Source organism: Lycorma delicatula, chromosome 3, assembly GCF_047948215.1.
Source record: "Lycorma delicatula isolate Av1 chromosome 3, ASM4794821v1, whole genome shotgun sequence".
NCBI lineage: Eukaryota > Metazoa > Arthropoda > Insecta > Hemiptera > Fulgoridae > Lycorma > Lycorma delicatula.
Window position 1 is genome coordinate 195,338,116 of NC_134457.1, and position 22,292 is coordinate 195,360,407.

A 22,292-nucleotide genomic window follows, 5' to 3' on the forward strand; every position below is an offset into this window, starting at 1 on the left:
TGAAATTCATTAGTTACAGGTTTTTTGTGTTGAAAGACCAGAATTACTAATTATGAAAACATAATTAGAAACTCATGAAACTAAGATTCTGTAGTATTGTTAACAAAGTTTGCGCAGACTACTTGCAGGATTAAATACTACTAATCCTTCTGGATCATTCCAAGGGGGTTTTTATTTTAAGTAAGGCCAATATAGGAAAAACAGCAAAAATAGGAAATTCAATAAATCAATAAGAAAAAGGAATTTGAATTTTACATTCTTTACTTAGCACTGAACTTAACAAACATTTTACATAACACAACCGGTATTAACAAACTTTCACCAAGAAATTTTAATTATTATAAAACTCTTTAATTATTACCAAACTTTTGGAAAATGTTCTAATGGTTTGTAACTACGAAGATTTTAACAAAGACCATTTAATTTAATTCATACATATATTTAACTGTAACAAAACTTTGATTACTACGAGCGGTTACAAATAGCAGAACCTACCAGCAATAACAAACTTTTTAAAATCATAATAGACAATAATGGTAGGATCTTTTATATAATAAATGTACAAGTTAGTACTCTGAAATAAACATACAAGTAAATTTTATTACAATACTCTCACACAAATATTCACAAAAGATACAGATAAATAAGGCGGGAGGAAAAAAATTCCTAGACTATAAAATCAAAATATTTTATATACTTAACCTTTTCTTCATTATTCTGTAGATAACAGTAGAGGGTGTCGAGGTTATCTTAGCATAAACACAATGATGCACAGCAGAACAACGTGTATTATGGAGGGGGAAGATGACCATCAGTAGCATTCCTGTCAAGTGCTTCGCTTGGTTGTAATAAAATAGTATTGCCTTTTGTTAAAACAGTGTTTATCAATACTCCTTTCATAGTGTTAAATATAATATTTTCAATACTACACACATAGTTGGTGTATTTTTAGTTAGAATTATAGTGTATAGAATTACAGTGTAATGCCTTAACCAACATCCAATTGTAGATTGGGACAGGGAGCGACTATAAGAAGCATTCTAAATATATTATGAGTCTACAAAAAAATTTCAGAAGAAAATCCTGATATGTTACGTTCAAAAATACTAATATACCACATTTAAGTGGCATATCAGTTTACAAGGTACAAAAATTTGTAACTGAAAAAAATAAACTTGATGAAAATGAAAGTTTCACTACACCAGAAAATCTCAAAAAAGAATAAAGAAAAAAGTTAGTATCAATGATTTTCAAAGATGTGCATTAAGGAACATGTATAATTTTCATATATGCCATAAAAAAAAATCAGACGTTAAATAACTTGTTAGTGGTTTAGAAAACTGAACATAAAGATTTGGATTTCAAATTTATGCATGAAACGTTAACAGAAATTTTATGGAATATGGGTTATAGGTGGAAGAAGACTGCTAACAGAAAGTTATTAGCGGAAAAACACAACATTCATTTAAACGCATTAATTATTTACAAAATTTACAGAGGTATAGAAATGATGACGAAGTAATTATTTTTTCTGACTAGTACTACATTTATTCAACTCAAACAAAACGTTTTTGTTAGACTGATGACTGTTCAAGGTAACAAGAAACATATATCGAAAGGATGGAGATTGATAATGAAGAATGCTGGAGGTGAAACTGGAGAAGTCCCTAATACTCTTTTAATATTCAAATCGCATCAGAAACAAAGTGATTACCAAGACAACATAAATGCCGATAACTATGAAAAATGGCTGAAAACAAAATCAATTCCAAATCTTCCACCTCGTTCAGTTTTAGTTTTTCAAATCCTATTAGAATGGTTGCAAACTAGAAATATTCCATGCTCATCGCAGATGTTGTAAGTCCAACTTTATCGATCGGTGAAGTTAAATAACGTGCACTATAAATAATTCTATTTTGATGAAACATTGGAATATTACGGTCACAGTGTTTTAAGACTGCCACCATACTATCCTGAACTTAACCCAATTGAGATGATTTGGGCAAGAGTAATCAGATAGCTGAAAAGAATGTTTTACCTCAGCAAGATATTGATGAAATTAAGCAAATGGCAGAACAAACATTTTCTGAATTAACGGCTGAAGACTGGAAATTATGGTATGGATGGCATCGAGTCACTTGACTGGCTAAAATAAAACACAGTTTATTAAACTAACAAAATAATACAAAATCATCATTTATAACCTACCCGATCAAAACTAACACCCTATCTATTCTTCCTTTCTGAAAAATAAAATTGAGAATTTAAAAAAATGTTAAAAAATAAAAGAATTAAAATATAAAAAAATAAAAATTTTATGAAAAATAACAAACAACACACCTAGTTGCCATTCTTCACCTATGTGAAATAAGTGTACCAATGGAATGTGTACATGTGTGCGGGCACTTGTAACACCACAGACCCAATCTTACTCACTCCATGCCCATGCTGCACAGTGATTGCACTAAGATAACTTTGTTCTAGTCTACTTACATACATCTTCCCAAAATTAAATTCACTAAATTGCAAAATTTTATTCGTTTACTGGCAATTTAACAAGGTTGTATGTCAGAATTAGGAAATTTTATAAGATCCTGAGATTGTTCTGTTCAACTTTCTTAAAAATCACATAATTCTGTCAAATTAAAAAAAGCCATACTGAAATTCTTGGAATTTCAGTATGGCTTGATTTTTTTTCCTTAAAGCAGAATTCAGGAAAAATTTTCCATAAGCTGCAACTCCAAAACAAACCATTATTGGATCATGTTTATAAGAACTATTTTCATTATTTTTACTTGTAGAACATATATTCTGAAATTCTTCTATTCTTTGTGAAACATTCTGAATATGTAAACTGTTAGTAATTGTAATATAATTCCACTCTCTATCATATAGATCAACAATTAAAAATTGCTAATTTCTATTCTTAGTATAAGGATCTACATGCTTTAGTTGCCATTTATACGCTAAGTCAATATTACCAACATTTTCAAAAAATTTATTATCAATACAACAGCAGATGTAATGAATAAAAACAATATCATACTGACTTTCTGGTTTACATTTTTTTTAACAATATTGCAAAGTATTTTATTTTATGATATTTTAATAATATGTAGATATCATTGGAAAAGGCAGTAATTATGCCCCAAAAACCAACACAATTAAAAGAAGTAAACATAAACAGTAATAAAGTCAAAATAGTAGCCCAATTTAAATACCTCAGAGAAATAATAACTAACACCTAAGCAAAAAAACTCAATCCAAATAAGAACAACAAACTAGCTAAAGTTCAAAAATAACCTGGTACAACTACAGTAAAAAATATCCATCCATAAACGCAAAAATAAGACATTACGAATCGGTTATAAAACTGGAAGCCACATATACAACAGAAACCCTCTTTCACCTGAATGAACAATCAAATCCGACGAACTCCACTAAATCAAAGTAAGAATTGGAAGAATCTGAATCACCAAAAAGTACCTGAAAGACGAGCAGTGGTAGATCATGCCCAACAAAGTCATGTACAAAGAGTTAGAACCCATTACTGATACTATGCATTAAGAGGAGACTAGTTTCTTTGGACATCATGACGATGCAAAGGCTCAAGACTTCTGAAACAGTTTGTACAGTAAGGGGTGGGTAAGAAGTCCCTTTACACTAGTCATGAAATTATTGGGATAGTTGCAGTTTAACTTCTACAATCTAAAACAATCTGTGTGGGTTCCACAATGTACAAAAGCACAGCTGCGTGCATGTTATTTAATTTATATATTTCCTTCAGAAAACAGATTATAAATTAACATAAAATAAAATTTACCTGTACAACAACACCATTCCCTAAAGTGATCTGTGAATCCACCTGCAATATTTTTGCATGACAGTCCCTGAAGTTCAACTGTTGAATGCGCTGATGAATCTGTCTTTGCCCAACAACAGGGTCAGTATCCCTACTGACAAATCCACCATGCACGAACAGTGAATCCTGATTGTAAAACCTGAAAAAAAAAAAAAAGAACTAAATAATACTGAATTTACTATTATTAACATTTAAAATCACAAAAAAATTATATTAATAGCACAATCTCATAAAAATCTAAGAAATGGCAAACGTAAATTATGAAAATTTAATTAATGAATAGCAAAGTGGCAAATATGTGACTGCATGGCAGCAGCCAACAGGACTTTTAAATGCAACATTAACAATGGGTGGTGCATATATTGATAAGAAGAAATGTTAAACGTCAACAATTTGACATTTAACCAACAGAAATCTTGATATTGAGGAATCTAAGGAGTGAATATAATAACCAACCACACCAATCTGATGATTAGCATCAAGAATTTTGAGAACATCTAACGGATGCAGATCAAGGATATTTAATTTAAACAGCTATAAGGTACGAAACTGATAATAGTACTATGATGAAATTCACTGATATCAATATGAAAACATCATAATTGTTAAATATATACTATAAATATTAATGAAATCAATCTGTTTTTTAATACCATTCTTCCAGTAGCATTAGCTACACAACCATAAACCAACCACCTGGTTAAAACCAGATGAGCAGTTTTATAAATTCATACTGAAACAATACATACAATTTTTTTTAATATTTATATTGCTCACTGTTTATTAAGTATATCTAATATAACTGCAACATAAATGTTGCAGTTTAATGATACAGATATTACAATATTGACACAATAGAATGAAAATTTAAGCTTTACAGATAAGAGTGATCAAGAAAATTTGATCAATCGATGGCAACAAAATATAACTGTAACTATCTCACCTGTGCAGATGGGCCGGTGCTTGATTAAGCAGTGTGTAGTACTGGCGCACAAATTCGCGACCCACACTCTGGGGGCTAGGCTGGGCTTCCATGACCATTTCCAAAAACTGAACTCTGTGCACACTCCTTGTACTAGATGCAAATACAAGATAAAGGTGCTAGGCAGCTAACCTTCAGGCACGCATCAAGGATTCAAATAATGAAATTAAAATCTGAAATAAATAAAAGAATGAAAATAACTTTATTTTTTTTAAAAATTAACAAATTGACAACAAAAGATAATCTGTATCTATTTATTTTACATGCACATGTATAACATTTAAATAAAATTTAAACTTATGTACACATTAAATTAGCAAGTCATCAATCGACTCGCAGAAGAACTCAATTATGCTTAATTTCAACAAAATAATGGCGTAAAATACATGCATACAAATGCAGAGGTAGAGTGAAGGAAATACAAGAGAACTAGTAGATCGATAACATCCCTGTTTAATGTCTGGAGAATGAATCATTTCCAAAAGTCCGTCACCTAATCTAACTGGATTATTTTCTGGGAAGGGGAACAGCTAAGCCAACTGTGTAAAATGACAGATCGTGACAGAATAAACCGCTGAAAAAGAGATGATATTTTCCATAGAGAAAATTTCACAGATCGGCTGCTTAGTGTTTCACAATTAAATGTGTTAATTACACATCCAAAAATTGAATGGTTTAGCAAATGATTTAAGGGATGTTTTTAAAAAAAATAACTCTGCAGAGTGAAGGAAGAAAACATTGTAAGCATTAAATGACATTTTTAAACTCTAGTAGAAAATCTTTCAAGTTTTACACGTGGGGATAATTTTAGAATGCTTGAAAAATTCTACTGATGGGTATAATAAAATTTATATTAATAAATCAGGTTAATAATTACAAGGGATGTTTAATAATTTAAAAGGCAAATTGATGTAGAAAAAAACTGTGTATTTTTACGAAATGAGACTTTTACTACTTCCACCAACAATATACAACATAACTCCCACCAATATTAATACACTTGTCCCAACCATGAACTAGTTTTTTTATACCAGAAGCAACAAAGTCTTTGTCTTGTTGTTTGGGCCAATTTTTCACAAAATGCCTCCTTGAGTGGACCAAACAAACAAAAATCCGAGGGAGCCAAAAATGGACTGTAAGGAAGATGTGGTAATATCTCCCAACCCATTTTTCCAATGGTTTCTTGGGTCAGCTGGACGGTGTGAGGACGAGGATTGTAGTGTAGCAATATCACACCTTTTTTTGAGATCAGCGACGTTTTTTTCTCATTGCTGGCTTTACCTTTTTCATCAGCATGTCTGAGTAGTACACTGTTTATTATACGCTGATTTTCCAAATAATTACAAAAGAAAAACCTTGGGCATCCCAAAGGGCAGTTAACATGATTTTTCCCACTGATGCTTGCGTTTTGACAAGTTCTTTCGGACAAGTGAGCTGGTGTGCTTCCATTCCATGCTTGTCTTTTGGATGCTGGTTCAAAATGGTGAACCCAAGTTTCATCACACTTTAAAATCTTGTTTAGAAAAGAGTCGAGTCACCCCTTTCATAGCATTCTTTAAGTCTTGATTCCTTGTGTTGTTGCATTAACTCTTTCAGGACCTACCTTGCACTTGTTTTTGCTATATGTTCAACTGTAATACATCGGTCTTCATGAATAATGTTGTCAATGCGGATTTCAAGCGGATTTGGCACTTTAACTGGCCATTCAGGATGTTGCTCGTCAGTCACTGAGGTTTGACCGTTTTTGAACTGTTCTACCCAATTATAAAATTGGGTTCATACAATTTTTACCATACTGTAAAATCATTTGAGAAAAGATTTTAGTCAGTTTTCACTTTCATAAAACAAAAAACGGATCACTGAACGTTGTTCAACTAATGTGGAAACTTCCAGCGGGCACACCAACATTAAATGCAATATTGAGGTTATAAACAAAACAATTTTTATCCGTTAACTGTTCTCAGCTCATCCCAGTAATGCCAACCTAAGACATGAAAATACAAAACTCCTTTTACAAACTGTCTCATTTCTACATCAATTTGTCTCTTTAGTTATTAAATGTCCCCCCACATTAGTCAGGTAAGAAAATATGGCTAAGTGTAAATTTGTTAAATGATACTAATCAAACACGTCCAACATACAGAAACCCAAATGGTACACTAAATGAGGCAGGCAAGCAGGGTTTGTTGTACTATCTAAAAAAAATGACACCATCCAGTTACTAATAACATGACACATTTATATATAAAATGCAAACACTACACACTAGTACAATACAATGACTAACACTAGGCACAGCAATTGGCGAGGGACAAACTGTCAGCTCATATAGTACTAGAGGGCAAAAAACACTTCGGCATTATCATTGCCCGGAATAACATTTTATAAATAGTAAAAAAAAAACTGTCTTAAAAACTAAAAAATTAAACGAAAACTTACAACTAATACCACAGCTAAAAATGTATTTTTAAAAAACTCTTAAAATTAATATCACAGTTGTAAAAATAAAATTAAAAATAAGCTTAACACTAAAAATGCAAAATGTAACAAAAAAAAAAGAATTTATTAGTCCAAGAGGGGTGTAAAGGACCCCAACTCAGATGATGATGATAAGACAAATAAAATATCATTAAAAAGGTTAATATATATATATATATATAACTATCACAGATAAAAATAAAAAAAAACTTAAAAATAAATAAAAACACACACACACATATATATACATATATATATATAAAAAACTAAAATAAAAATAAATTTAATGAACTCCGAGGAGTGTAAAGGGCTCCTTCTAAGATAACAAAAAAAAATAAAAATTTTAACTGAAATATGTACAGTAAAAAAAAAAAAAATAATAAAAACATATTAAAAAGTGTGTAAAATACTAATAGTTCTGAAATAAAAACACCTGGTCCAAAACTTCTTTATCATTGCCCAGGATTTGACAAATGTTCCTGGCCAATTTAAATTTAATTGGCAAGGCCGCATAACAAATGCAACCCACAAGAATGTGGTACACAGTCAAGCAGCAGCTGCATCATACGCATGTTGGTGCATTTACACAATCAACAAGGTCTACTTCCTGTCAACGGAGTTCTGAAAGATGAGTCGCATGGCAACACAGTATTTTTAATGTATCAGAGTTTATTATCCACTGTAGCAGTCCAGTGACCTTGCAACTCTGCTCAGAGAGCATATTTTACAAAACTGCTAAAATCGCATGTAGTAACACGATTGATGAAAAAAGTTTGACTACATGTGTCTTTAGCAGCGGAATCTAAGCATTCATTGCCCACAATTCCTTCGTGGCTAGGGATCCAGCAGAAACTCACTTGTATTACGATGGTTCAACTCAGTAATTACATTTTAGATTACGCTGACCAACGAATGTCTAGAGTAAAAATCTTCCAAAGCTTGGAGTGCACTAAACGAGTCGCTACAAATAAGGATGACGGTATTTTTGACTAACAATATTTAAAGCCTTATTGATGGCGTACAGTTCTGCAGTAACTACACTTGTAATTAGGTAGACCAAACATATAGATTCTCATATTAAGAATAAATGCACATCCAATGGTGTCATTCTGTTTCAATCCATCTGTGTGTACTATTGTCTGGGTTTATTTTGAAGAGAATATGGTGAAAATTTTGTTGAAAAACAGTAGGTGGTGTTGATTGGTTTCTGTATATGTTAAGGTCAAAAATAAAATTTATAAGGTTGAATCTTCACGGAGGATGTGAACAGAGATACACTGGAAAAATAGGGGGTATGTCTACATTTAGAAGCTACAGTAACTGCTGGATATGTATACCCATAGTGAAACATGGATGGTTTTCATATTTTTGTAAATTAGAATTCACAAGAACTGCAATGAAAGCCAGATGATTTGGTTGCCCTTTTAAGACTGACAAAATAAGATGCTGCAGTTGGTCACGTCTACCCCAAAGCAACAGTTCATCGCACTCAACAAGTATGCCAGTGATAGTACTTGATCTAAAAGCCCATGTAGCAAGATGTAGAGAAGAGTGATATACAGCATCTACACCATCTTCAGCGCGGTATAATGCATGGTAGGCGATATAAACAATGATCTAAACAGGAACAAACAAAGAAATAATAAAATCGCAACATACATGACTAATCGGCTCCCCAAAATGTGTTATGAACTCGTGGCATATCTAGCAGTTTGGAACATTTTGTTTTTTATTCTTTGATGTGTTTGACCCAAGTAAGGCGGCTATCAAAAAATAAACCTAAAAACCTGATGATGGGAGAGATAATAGTAATTAGCTCACCGTTGAGAAAAATTTGCAGAATGGAAGAGTCCTGCAGCCGAGAAAGGACTATACATTTAGTTTTCTCAGTTGAAAATTTGAAGCCGGTAACCTTGGACCAAGCTTCAAGGCGAGATATTGTGTTCCGTAGTAGTCTCTTTGCTATAGTTTTTGAATGGGATGAAATATATATGGCAAAATCATCAACAAATAACAAACTTGAAACAGGTGGTTGCACACATCCAGCAATACTGTTGATGGCTATAACAAACAAGCTGGTACCTTATACATTTCCTTGAGGTACTCCATTCTCCAAGGTAACGCTATCCGATAAGGAATCTCCAACATGAACACAGAAAGTTCAGTCATTTAAGAAACCCCTGATAAATGCAAGCATACAGCCCTTGACTCCCCATTCTTTAAGAATGTTAAGAATACCACACATCACCAGGTCATGTCAAAGGCCTTCTTGATATCAAGACAGCGACAAGGCACTGGCAGAATAAAAAAGCGTTTTGAATAGCTCCTTAAAGTGACACTAAGTGGTCAATGGAAGAACGCCCTTGGCAAAAACCACATTGTTCTAGACATAGATGAGGGGCTTGCTTGTCTTTACCAGGTTTAAGTAATGTACGACAATGCCTTCTGACCAGACCAAACTTGTGAGAAGAGTAGACTGTTATAAACACACAATAGGGTTGAGTATACTCTCACACATACAAGTGTGAGAGCATATTAAGACAAATGTTGTCAAGTCCAGGAGAGGTGTCACGTAAGTGTGTGTGATGACTTGTTGAATGAAAATGAGCATTCAATTCACTGACTAAATCACCAATGTTCAACGACAGTACTTCCATTTGTAATTTGTACCTCTGAAATTTAGTACTGTATGATGAGGTAACGGAAACCCAACAGAAACAATCTGCCAAAGTACTTGCCACTGTAGAAGAGGACGTAAGGAGTTCTTCATGAATGAATCCAAGAATGGATTGTTTTGGTGATCCACAGATCTTTTTCCTCACAATAGATGTGGGAGTAGTGCGTGCGATGGTGTCCACGTAATTCCTCCATGATTTCCTCTTAGCATCTAAAAATACCTGATTACATTCCACTTTAGCCTTATGGTACAAGTCTAGGTGTTCATTTGTAGGCCTGCAGTTAAATTTGCGCCGTGCTTGTCATCAACTGCTAATAGTGTTTTAGCAGTCAGCATTCCACCAAGGAACAGAAAGACGTCCTGGGTTTCCCAATGTTTGTAGGATATATCTATTAGCATTGTCAAGAATAAGAGACATAAAAGAAGTAAGTTCGTCAAGGGCATCTTCACCATTGTCATACTGTGATGGGAAGGCTTTATAGTAATTTTTCCAATCTGCTTTTTCAACAATCCATCTACATGGTCTTTTATTTGCCATCAACACCAAAAGCTACAGTAATTGGTCTGTGGTTACTGCCATGAAGGTCATCACAAGCAGACCAATTAAAACGACGGAGTAAATTTGGTGAGCATAAGAAGGTCAATGTTTGACAGTGTACCAGCAAATGAAGACAAATGTGTATAACCCATCATTCAGTAGACAAAGCTCCAAGTACTGTCTCACTGTTTATATTTCCTCGAGAGGAGCAGAAAGACGAGCCCCAGGAAATATGGTGGACACAAATAAGTCTCCTACTATTAATGACGGCGATGGGGTTTGTGCAATGAGATTTGATATTTCTGAAGCACTGAACTCAGAGTTTTGTGAGATACAGATTGCAATTTAACCGGGACTGACATTTTTACAGCAACAGCAGGAATGAGGGTAGCTAGTTGTAGCCTTGTAGCAGACACCTCATTCCGCATGAAACTAGCAACACCACCCACTCTCTCTATTATTTAAAAGACAATAGTATCTCTCACAGCTATAGCCTCTGAATGTTATTGCATCTCGCTTTAGTAGATGCATTTCTTGGAAGCATATTATTAATGGTTCATGTGTGCGCATCATCAACACTCTTGACAACTTCAATGCAGGACGTTTCATTGAATAATACTCATAAACAAAGGTGGTTGGATGCAGAGGTACAAATATGACAAAATTAGTTATAGTGAACTGATTTTTCTTTTTCTGTTTCTGATTTTAAAGAACTCCGATGTTCTGGAGTCAGGCAGTGCCTCAACCATATCCTCAAGTAAATGAGGTAATCCAAATGGAGATTTTGAAGGATGGGGTGTTGTAGATGACATCCCAAAGAGGATGGTTGTGTGGGCTCTCTTATTATGGCTTACCGGTAATTGAGAAATTCTGCCCATATAGGTAAAACTTTGGGGACAGGATCTTTCAGAGGGATCCCATAGTTGGTTTCACAACTCCAGCTAACAACTTTCTGTTCGTTTTTGTCAGGTCTGAAATAGCGGTTGTAAATTAAGCACCTTGGTCAGAAAGCACCTGAACAAGTTTCTTTAGCTTATTGGAGGATCCACACACACACACTGCTGATTACCTACATTTGTAGGAACTTGTTTTGATGTAGCGGTGGCAAAGAATACTTTTAGTTTAACCAGGTTCCATGAGTTAATTGTCTTTTTATATTCTCTGCGTGCAGCCGGAAATGATAGCTTCTGCTAGTACAGATTTTGGGAATTGCTTTTTCTTCTTTAAAAGATGAGCATCTTGAAAGCGGGCTGTACATAAACTATTGCAGTTCACACATTTTTCATCTTCTTGACAGTTAGTGTCATTGTGGCCTTCCTTAGCACATTGAATACAGATCTCTGTTATCGAGCAAGATGTTGTAGTGTGACCATACCCTTGACATCTGAAACATCACCATGGGTTGGGTATGAATGGTCGTACCTGAACCGACAGGTAACCCACTTTAATCTTCTCTGGTGGTACCGGTAGATTTAAGTCAATATAAGAGGTGTTGATTCTTCCATTCTGCTCTGCCATTTCATTATACGCTTTACTTCTACTACTTCTACAACATCTTGGGGATGAAGCTCACCAGCTATTTCAGTGACATCAATGAAAGATCTCGGCAAAAAATTACTCCCCTGTTCGTATTTCGGGTTTTGTGGCATTCTGCAATTATATTACCCATATTACGGAGATGTAAGATAGATCAACTTTGCTCGTCATTAAATGTTTTGAATAGAATCGATCCATCTTGTAACTTCTTAACATTCTTTGGGAAACCACTTGAATCCATTACAACTTTATTTATTAGGAAAGGCGAGACGACAACTTTATGAAACGAGCCACTTCCTGACTATTTTGAAGAATACAAATCTAATGTTCTTGTACTGTAGACTTGACCTGTTACTGTTTAAACTAACATTATGACAACGCCAGACGAGGTCTTTCACTAGACCATTAGTGGTGTTTTTTTTTTCAGATAGACCACCAACCATCATGGAATTAATTTGAGGACTTGAAATTTTGGTCCCACAAGTACCACCGATATAACAGATCACTCCAGCAGAGCGCACATGTACTGGAGCTGGAGCCAAGTACAACTGGGTTCGCCCTGGTGCTCAGAGAACATCGTTCAAGACTCACTATGAAGAGCCAATCACCCATCGGCACAATAGTTACCACCTTGGATCACGGTTGCATTTTGTAAGATGTAACACCACTAAATGTAAACGCAATAAGAAACAGTGTAGGATGTTGTTGTGTAAGGGTATATGTTGTAATTTGTGTAGTGTTCTTGGTGTAGCGTGTAAAGTGTTCTTCAGCTCTGAATCTCAATTTTTTAAACCTTACCATAAAGTTAATTTACCTTCCTCTCTCCTTAAAAATACATTTTCTTTAGTCTTTTTATTGGTTTTCAAGTTCTTAATAAGACTAGTGTCTACATTTTATTCAATAAACTTCTAAAAAAATCCATCCCGTAACAAATCTACTTAAAAATAACTTTTGCACATTTTTATTTTCAATTTATCAACTACTAAAATTCTGTACTGTTAATCTCTTAAGAGAAATTTAAATTAAATTTTCATATATGCAATCAAGTAAACATTAACGTATATGTAATTAAGTAAACATTAACTGTAGTAACAGAATGAACCTCATGATGTAGCAAAAAAAGCTCTCGGATCTTGTTACCTGCAGCTATTAAATGATTATAAATGGAAAACTACATATAACAAACTTGCCAAATTAATCTTAAGGAAGGGTCACAACTATTTACTCACAAAACTTTGAGAATTAGTGTCGGAATGACCACCCGAAGTATCCCAATAATTCTAAATGAATATTCAAATAAATAGCAATCATTACATTTCCTATCCTAATAGTATTAATATAAATGCTAACATAGCCTCTTCTATACAACTATTTAAAATATTTTGATATGAAGGAATTTCTGGTATAATTTCAATAAAAATTTAAGTAATAAAAACAAGAAATAATTATCAATATAATTACAATGAAAATACACATTTTATGTAAAGGAGTAATAAGAATTCAAAATATAAAATTACTATATAATAAAGACATAAAAATTTAAACAATCCACAGTACAATTACCATACATTCAGTAAAATATAATTCACAAAAAAAGTAAACCACACCTCAATAAAGTAAAGAGGCAGATGTGCAACAGGTGTGTACATATATAACAATCCGTAATGCAAAATTAATGAATAAAATGAAAGCTGAACATCAAATACAGGCAATTTTAAAAATAATTTAAACAATAAACAAATTCGGATACTTAATACTAATTATTTCAGCAAAACAGTACATGGCATAATTCTAAACTCACTGAAAATGAAATTTCATCAACATAAGCTGATAAGGAAATTAAATAATTTTATCTGAGTCTCAAGTTTATGTTTTTCTAGTAACTGTACAGCTAGATAAGATTTTTAAACTTCAGATCCACTTTTAGAATAACTTTTACAATTCATACAAAACATACACTACTCATTTAGTTATATAAACATATTTTAAGCTCCTACTAACAATAGTGCAAATTAATTAATATAAAATAATAACCATAAAATACAGTTCATCATAGATTTCAATAATTTCATGTTTTGTTAAAAATAAAATATCAGTTCCATTAAATGGAAAAATATTAGCTAATCTTAATACAAACAGTTATTCCAACTTACCCAATACACAATACCCACTGTTGATTGTGTATGTAGTCAGTCGGTTTGGTTTTCAAATCCATGCATGTATTTGTTTGAAATGCAGAAACAAATTAGGATATTAAATTAAAAACAATACAGTTTTATAGGTAATAAGGAAAACCAAAGTAAAAAGCAGAGAATTTCATTTCACAATATATTAAAATGAACAAGAGATTAAACAAACCAAGCACTGTATGTAATCTTTCATTTACTTTAAGCCTTCCTGACATCATTTAATTGTGTCTAAAAGCCAAACACCTGTTTCAATCTGTAATAAAAACTCACAGGCTGTTTTATTTGGTCTTGATCATGACCCCCCTCCACGATCAGTTTATGTAACTTGAAAAAATGACAACAGCAGCCCACTACTTTCTTAAGAGGAATTACTTTTTTTTATTCAATTAACATTCTAGTTAAAAATAAAAAAACTTTTCCTAATGTTTTTTGAAACAGTTAAGACATTTTATTTTTGGCCCCTGTAATCCTACATAGAGAATGGGATTATTTACCATACAGATTGCCATATTATTAAGTAAGATTGTAAAATATAAACTTGCATGTAGCTTGTTTATTTTGATTATACTGGTATATAAAATTTTGTGCCAGAGCAAGAAGTGGTTTCTATTTTTTTTTCCTTGGAATTCAAAAGACAGAATTTTTGACAGAAAAACAGAATTTTTCTTTCACACTTAAATTTCAAGTTACACCCTTTTTTCCTGTTTAGCTTCCAGGAATCACGGTCAGGTATTACTTCAGAAGATGAATGAGGATCATATGTAAGTGTTAAGTGAAGTGCAGTCTTATAGTCTCAGGTCGACCATTCCTGAGATGTGTGGTTAATTGAAACCCAACCACCAAACAACACTGGTATCTGTGATCCAGTATTCAAATCCATATAAAAGTATATACCCTGTTCACTGTTATATACATTATAGAAATTATGTAATTATGTTATGGTATTACGCATTTAATACATAAATGAATAAAAATTAGGCATTTAAAAATGATTAATTTGTTATGAAAGGTCTGCATTAGCATAGAACACAACACAATTGGTAAGAACTGCTGGATGTTGCCATTCTAAAATGAGTCAGAAGATGGCTTTCTTACAGACTTAGTCATCATTTATTGTCATAGTGATATTACAAGCAACATCTCTGTTTTGACTATGTCTGAGTTACTGGTTCAAGCCATTGCCAGTCTGCGTTAGTGTTCACTCTGTTGACATCATCTGCACATCTTTTGTGTATATGTACTGATATAATATAGTTCAGTGTAAAAATTTCTCATTAAGGTTTCTAAATTTACATTTCATCTTCTGAATTCAAGATGTGCAGTGAATATTTTTTGTAGTGTTGGTATATTCTGATTTTACAAAACACCTAGAAATTGTGTAAACCTCCTGGACATATTTTGCTAAATTTGTGGTGAGGTAACACTTAAATTTCAGAAACATAGTTTTACTCCTGTCATCAAAAGATGTTATGAGCTTTATTTGGCTGCAAAGCTGATGAACAAAACAAATACTGGGCCCCTCTCATTTGTTGTGCTACTTGTGTCAGACTCCTTACAAACTGGTCAAAGGGTTCTCGGCACATGAACTTTGCTGTTCCAATAATTTGGGGGGAACCAATAGATAATGCTACCGATTCTTACTTTTGCCTAATATTGCAAGCCGGTACTTCAAAATCAAAGCAAACTATTTCATACCCTAACTTAGCATCTGCCATGAGATCTGTACCTCACAGGGACTGCCTAAACCACCAGAAAATATCAACTTAACAATGATCAACAATACAAAGATTTGGCAGAGGTTACTGATGATGTAAGGGTTGATCCAAACTATGAACCTTCATGTTCGTCAAGTGAACGTTTATTAACAAAAGGGGACCTCAATGACCTTGTATGAGATCTGAATTTATCAAAAAAGGAAGCAAAACTTTTAGGCTCATGATTAAAAGGTTGGAACCTCTAACTTATACTCATGATTCATGAGTACAATAAGTACAAAACAGGGGTAGTATTTGTTTACAGATTCATCTAAAGCTAGTCTGAAAGCCATGCTTCTGCATACTGGGAATGATTTTCCATCACTGTCACTAGCTTACGCTGCATATCTGAAAGAAACTTATGTGAACATGAAACTTCTGCTTGATAAAATAAAGTATAAAGAATTTCAGTAGAATATCTGTAGTGACTTGAAAGTAACTGCTCTGTTGTTAGGTCTTCAACTTGGGTTTCACCAAATGCTGTTGTTTTCTTTGCGAGTGGGACAGCAAAGACCGAAAATACAATTACATACAAAATGAGTGGCCAAACCGATCATTAAATCCTGAAAAGAATAATGCAGTTGATAATGCACCATTTGATGATTCAAAAGTTTATTTACCTCCACTCCATATAAATATAGGGCTTGTATTCACTTACTTAAAAAACGTTTTCAAAGATTAGTGAAGCAAAACTCAAAGAAGGAATCTTTGTAAAACCTCACATTAAAGCTTTATTTAAAGATTACAACTTCGATAGTATATCACATAAGGTGGAGAACGTTCTCCACCTTAGAACTCCTTAGGAAACCATTAGTCCAAAAATTACAAAGAAATAGTGGATGATCTTTTAAAATCTTGTAAATTGTAAAATCATGGGATGCAACATGTTACTTAAGATTCACTTCTTCAACTTCTTCCCACGAAATCTAAGGGCAGTCGTCAGCAATGAAAATTGTGAATGGTTCAATCAAGATATTTCGTATATAGAAAAGCAGTACCAGGATAAGTGGGGTCTGAGCTTGCTAGCTGATTATTGTTGAACCCTAAAGAGAGATGTTCATGAAGCAAAATATCATAGAAAGTCAAACATTACTACTTTTTAGGTTTGATTGCATTATATTACATTCACACATTTTCACTTAAGGACAATAAAATAATCAAATTTTGTATACCAGTGTTATTTAATTAGGCCTGTAGCCGGTAGACATCACAACACAAGCTAAGCAATCATTACAAAAATTTATAATAAATGTCACTGGGTCTAAGTAATTGCACTAAAAATCTGCTAATCATATTGATATATCAGAGGTTTAAATTTAACTATTATCAGTAAAAGTAGAATTTACCAAAATTAGTTATAGAATTTTACTAAAAAAAAATCATTTTCATTTTAATACTTACATAAAATAATATACAAATTAATACTAACATGAATCTACAAAACAATGATTACACTATTGCGTCTGGGAACGTTTCTGTTTTTCATTGAATTCAGAAATGAAAAACACTCATTAAATTAAAGTTAAGTCTAATAACCAGATATTTAAAAAACAATCACTAGTAAGTGTGAAGCTGAAGCAGAATAAGATGGTTGGTAGTGACTGTTAGATTTTAACTCCCATCACATTAAATAAGAAAAATAGGCTATAAACAGTAGATGAATCAAATGACATTAATACTGTACTCATTTTGTTCAACCAATGATGTTATTTCTGAAATGAAATTTATTACACTCTATTGAAGTAAAAATTTTCTAATCCTATTAATTGTTAGCTGTTTAAAGACATCCAACTAGAAATACAAAGGAATAATCGGGTCCACTCTGTTATATCCCTGAACCTAACAGGTAAATTACTAATTATTTGAGGGATAAAAAATCATAAACAAAAATGTTTCAGTCATTCTACATTACATGCAGCCCCCCCAAGAATTTAGTACAGTACAGGCTGAGAACCTTCTATTACTACTTTATATTAAAACCATCTTCCATAAAAGTAAGCCAATATCAAGCATAATTAAAACCACAGTTAAACATATAAAGTGGATTTATTACAACTTGTTACAACTGTGTAAAATACAACAAAATAAGAATCACAGGCAAAATACAACACAATTACCTTAATCTAGAATGAAAGTTCCATCAGAAACATCTATGAACATATTCTGGAGTACTAAGCAAACATAAAACATACAAACACCAATCCTAGGTTGGATTGAGGGAGTGAAGAAAGAACCAAGGGAAGTAACATCATTAAAAATATTCTCGAATTCAGTTCTTCAAATGGTTAATGACAGTTTATATACAGCTGCAAATTATGGGATGTTAAGAAACATCACAATTACAATTACTACTTTAAAAACACAGAAAAAAACCAGAAACAGAATCTAGAATGAATAAATGAATGAAATAAGGCACAGTTTCAATGCAGAGAAGCTGTGAGAAAAATAAGGAAACAAACACAGGTTTTTTTTTTACATTCTTTTTTATATATATATATATATATATATATATATAATGTGTAAAGAAATTCCAAGCTGAAGCTGCTTGACATCTGTTATAATACTAAAGTTGGAGAAAACACAAAGGTAAAAAAAAACCGGATATAAGGAGAAAACAGCACATAAACAAATAGTTTGGAAAAGTGTGAAAAAGGTGGCAGATGTAAATAGCTTTTTTGTTATGATACAAATAGATACAGTAACATAGCTGAGCAATTATACAAATACAAACAAAATAATCAGAATCTGAGACATCCTAACTTATCTTCATTACCTACTTAAAACAAAAATTAAAAGCACATGTGTCAGCTTACTAAGTTCTTTATAACAGATAATCTGTATAATTTTAAAATAAAAATAACAGTAATAAACACATAACAACCATTCAACACATGCATTATCAATAACACTAAGCAGAATTACAGAATCAAAATAAACATTCATGCCTTTTGTCATTAGGCTTATTTAACAGAACAAAATGACAAAGTAAAAGGTAACAACAGTAGTGCATGTTTATGCAGAAAAATTTTACAAGTTTAATCATGCTGCAATATAGGCTAAAATCAATTTTCAAACACTTAAATCTTTTGAAAAAGATAATTTTATAACACGTAAAAATGTCCATCAGCATCAGAATTTAAATTCAAACATTTTAGAAATATTACATGTACCTAACTTTTCTGCTATCAGAGGTTGGTAAGTGCAGTATGTACTTTACGTTGGATATTCATATATCAATCGATTATATATATAAAAAAAAATTGAGGACATCAGAAGTCTGAGCTTCATTAAAAAAAAAAACATTTACTGACTCCCGTAAGATGTAGTCTGTAAAAGAACTCCACTTTATTATTATTGCACTCTATATGTATATCCCAAAGCTACTCTCTACCATATAAAACAGTGGCATTTCGAATCAATTTAAGTTTTATTTATAATAGTAAAAACCCTACGGAAGCCAAACCAAGAAAAAATGTGATAAGAAGAAAAACAGCCTTCATGTATTTCACTAGAACTTCATCAATAAGGACTTTCTACAGAAATGTATATCACGATTGACGAATTCTAGACTCTCAACTTCAGCCATTTCAATCTTAACTGCATCTCATAAATTCTGCATACCAATAAATAACATTCTTCACAGGTCACTTCACCTCATAGGTAAACTCCTGATTAAAAGATAACAGTTAATACAACCCAATTTATAGCAACTTTCTCCTGTTCATTTTGGTTATTGAAAAGATTTTTTCCCTTCATTGCATTGATTGTGACCTGTTAACATTTTCAATGACGTTTTATTACACAATTAAACCAATGTCACAATTTATAGCAATAGTTTCCTTTATTCTTATAAGAAACGACAACTGACAAATTTTACAAAATTACTATCAACTACATACACTCACTACTTTACTACTCTCTAAAGTGAACAACACTCACTACTCTACTGACTAGAATACCTAAGATAAACCATACTTTGTTATTGTAATTTTATTAAGATAACATTAAGTCATACATATTAATTAAATTAATATAGGGAAACTCTGAAACATGAATAATTTGAATTTACTTGTTATATTTTTAATACCATATAAAATTTAAAAACAAAGAAAAGTTAAGCAACTCTCATAGAAGTGAAAAGCATTCATTTTTATCATAATTAAATCTTATATTGCAATACATACAATAGATTAAGATATTAACACCTAAGTTAGTTACGTTTTAAAGGCAGAATGGTGAAGAGGCAAAATTAAAAAACTATATGATATACATCCCAACCCAGAAAATGGATAAAAGAAGGGAATAATGACAACAAAGGAATATAAATCAATACGAAACATTAAAGTTTAAGAAATACAAACAATCCTTAAATATTAACTTCAACATTAATATAAAGAAACTAAAATCACTGTCCTCTGTCAAAAAGAATAATACAGAAGAAACAAATATGTCATCAATTTAAATAGCTAATATTTAATAAAATAATTTTAAATTAAATGTAAAATAATCTACTTTATTTAATGTAAATGTATCATATACAAAAATGTTACTGCAACACACATACATATGCATGTGTGTAAAGACAATATATATATTATTAATTACTTGCTACTTATTTCAATTAACAATTATTTTGTAAACATAGCATTTATTTGTACCCTCAAATGATATCTACTGCAAAACTAACTGTTCTCTGAAGGTTGAAAAACATAAAAACATTATTTATTCACAACATAAGGAAATTCAATACCTAACAAAAAAACACCAAAGCCAACTTGATGTGCTTCACTAAGAGTTAAAAGAATTTAAAACTCTTCTTTAACACTTACAATAGTGTACAACGATGAACAAAAAAATAATAAATGAAAAATAAATAATGATTTAATAAACAACTGAAATTACCATATTAAAAAACATATTATTCTTGGAGAACCCAGACAAAATCACACAAACGATCTGAAAAAGAATGTTCAACCTCCAACAGAAACGAACATCAGTTCTATTCAAAATCTAACAAGACTACAAATACGTCTCATAGACAAAATAACAAAGAAACAAGTTAACAGTTCAATAAATACAATAACGAGGTTGATAAAAATATAATTACTGACTCCACAAATTAAATTAGCACAGAAAATAAACATAATTAGCAAAAATGTAACATTAAATTATATGAATCAAATATATTTACAGGCAGACAGCATAATTAACAAATGGAACAGGAAATTTGCTAACTGATAAATACACACTTATAAAAACCTAACTTTGAAACCACACAGGTAAATGTTATACCACACAAAAAAAATATTAACGAGAACTTAATTACGCAAATTTTAACAAGCAAAAGCAATAAAGCTGTACTATTGATACATATAGCAACAGATGTACAATGAATTTTCAGATAACAAATCCCAACCAAACTCCCTACTCCTTATCCACTTTACAATACAAAACTGCCGTAAGTTACAAAGTGAAATAAACAAAAATAGTTTCTCAAACACCAACAGATTTGGCAAACAAATAATTAACGTCTTCGCAACCTAAAAGTAAGAAATTTGTAATATCTCAACCAGCATGGCGTAAATAGCGGCTTACCGGACCAGTGTAGCCTTGCCTAAGTGAACCTGCCCACAACAAAAACATACATACTATTTCGTCCTCTAATTAACATACAGACAAGGTTATGACATAAAATTAAAATTCATATGCTTCCACTATCTATTTTCACACAAAAAGTAAAATATATTACCCTCCAAAACTTAATAACCATGAATTAACAACAGAAGATGCGCCATCGAACTATTAGTTGACAAAAAAATAAAATTATGCAATACTAACCTTAAAACTAGTAATGAATCCAACAATTTAATCTGAATGTATTAAGTATAATATCAAAATCTGTTCACTAAAAGTTGCAATCGGAAAGAAATACAGAGAAATATTTTGAAAATAAGTTGCAAAAGCTATCCGCACAAAACAGTGATGGAGAGCAGCACATGCACAACAAGCTTAAAATTTGCGCACAGTATTGCGCAGCAAGAAACGGAAGTATCTTCCACGAGGTGAAGGGTTCGAGACTAGGAAACCCGTGTTTTTAGCAATGTGATCCCCAATATCAGGGCAACCACAATCTATTTTTATGATGTAAAAATTATTTAAGAGTACGTAAAGAAATAAAATTTAAGAAACTGATATAATTTCATTAAACTTTCAAAAATATTTCATTACTAATATTCAAATTATACTAATATTAAACATATATTTTACATAACGTTT

General features: G+C 32.0%; 1 protein-coding gene across 2 annotated transcripts in view; it reads right to left on the bottom strand.

Annotated features, from left to right (window-relative positions):
• The window catches only part of rin (ras GTPase-activating protein-binding protein 2), a 73,420-nt gene extending 51,373 nt beyond the window's left edge, over positions 1–22,047 (bottom strand). Inside the window, exons 1-3 of one of the 2 annotated variants that reach the window (XM_075361283.1) lie at positions 21,855–22,047; positions 4,806–5,017; positions 3,824–4,001 (exon numbers count right to left, since the gene is read on the bottom strand). In XM_075361283.1, coding sequence (XP_075217398.1) covers positions 3,824–4,001; positions 4,806–4,903 — 276 coding nt within the window. In that variant the 5' untranslated portion in view covers positions 4,904–5,017; positions 21,855–22,047. Of the gene's footprint in view, positions 1–495; positions 538–3,823; positions 4,002–4,805; positions 5,018–21,854 lie in introns of those variants that run through there. The other variant, XM_075361284.1, reaches the window with a different exon arrangement.
• Positions 22,048–22,292: the final 245 nt, after the last annotated feature.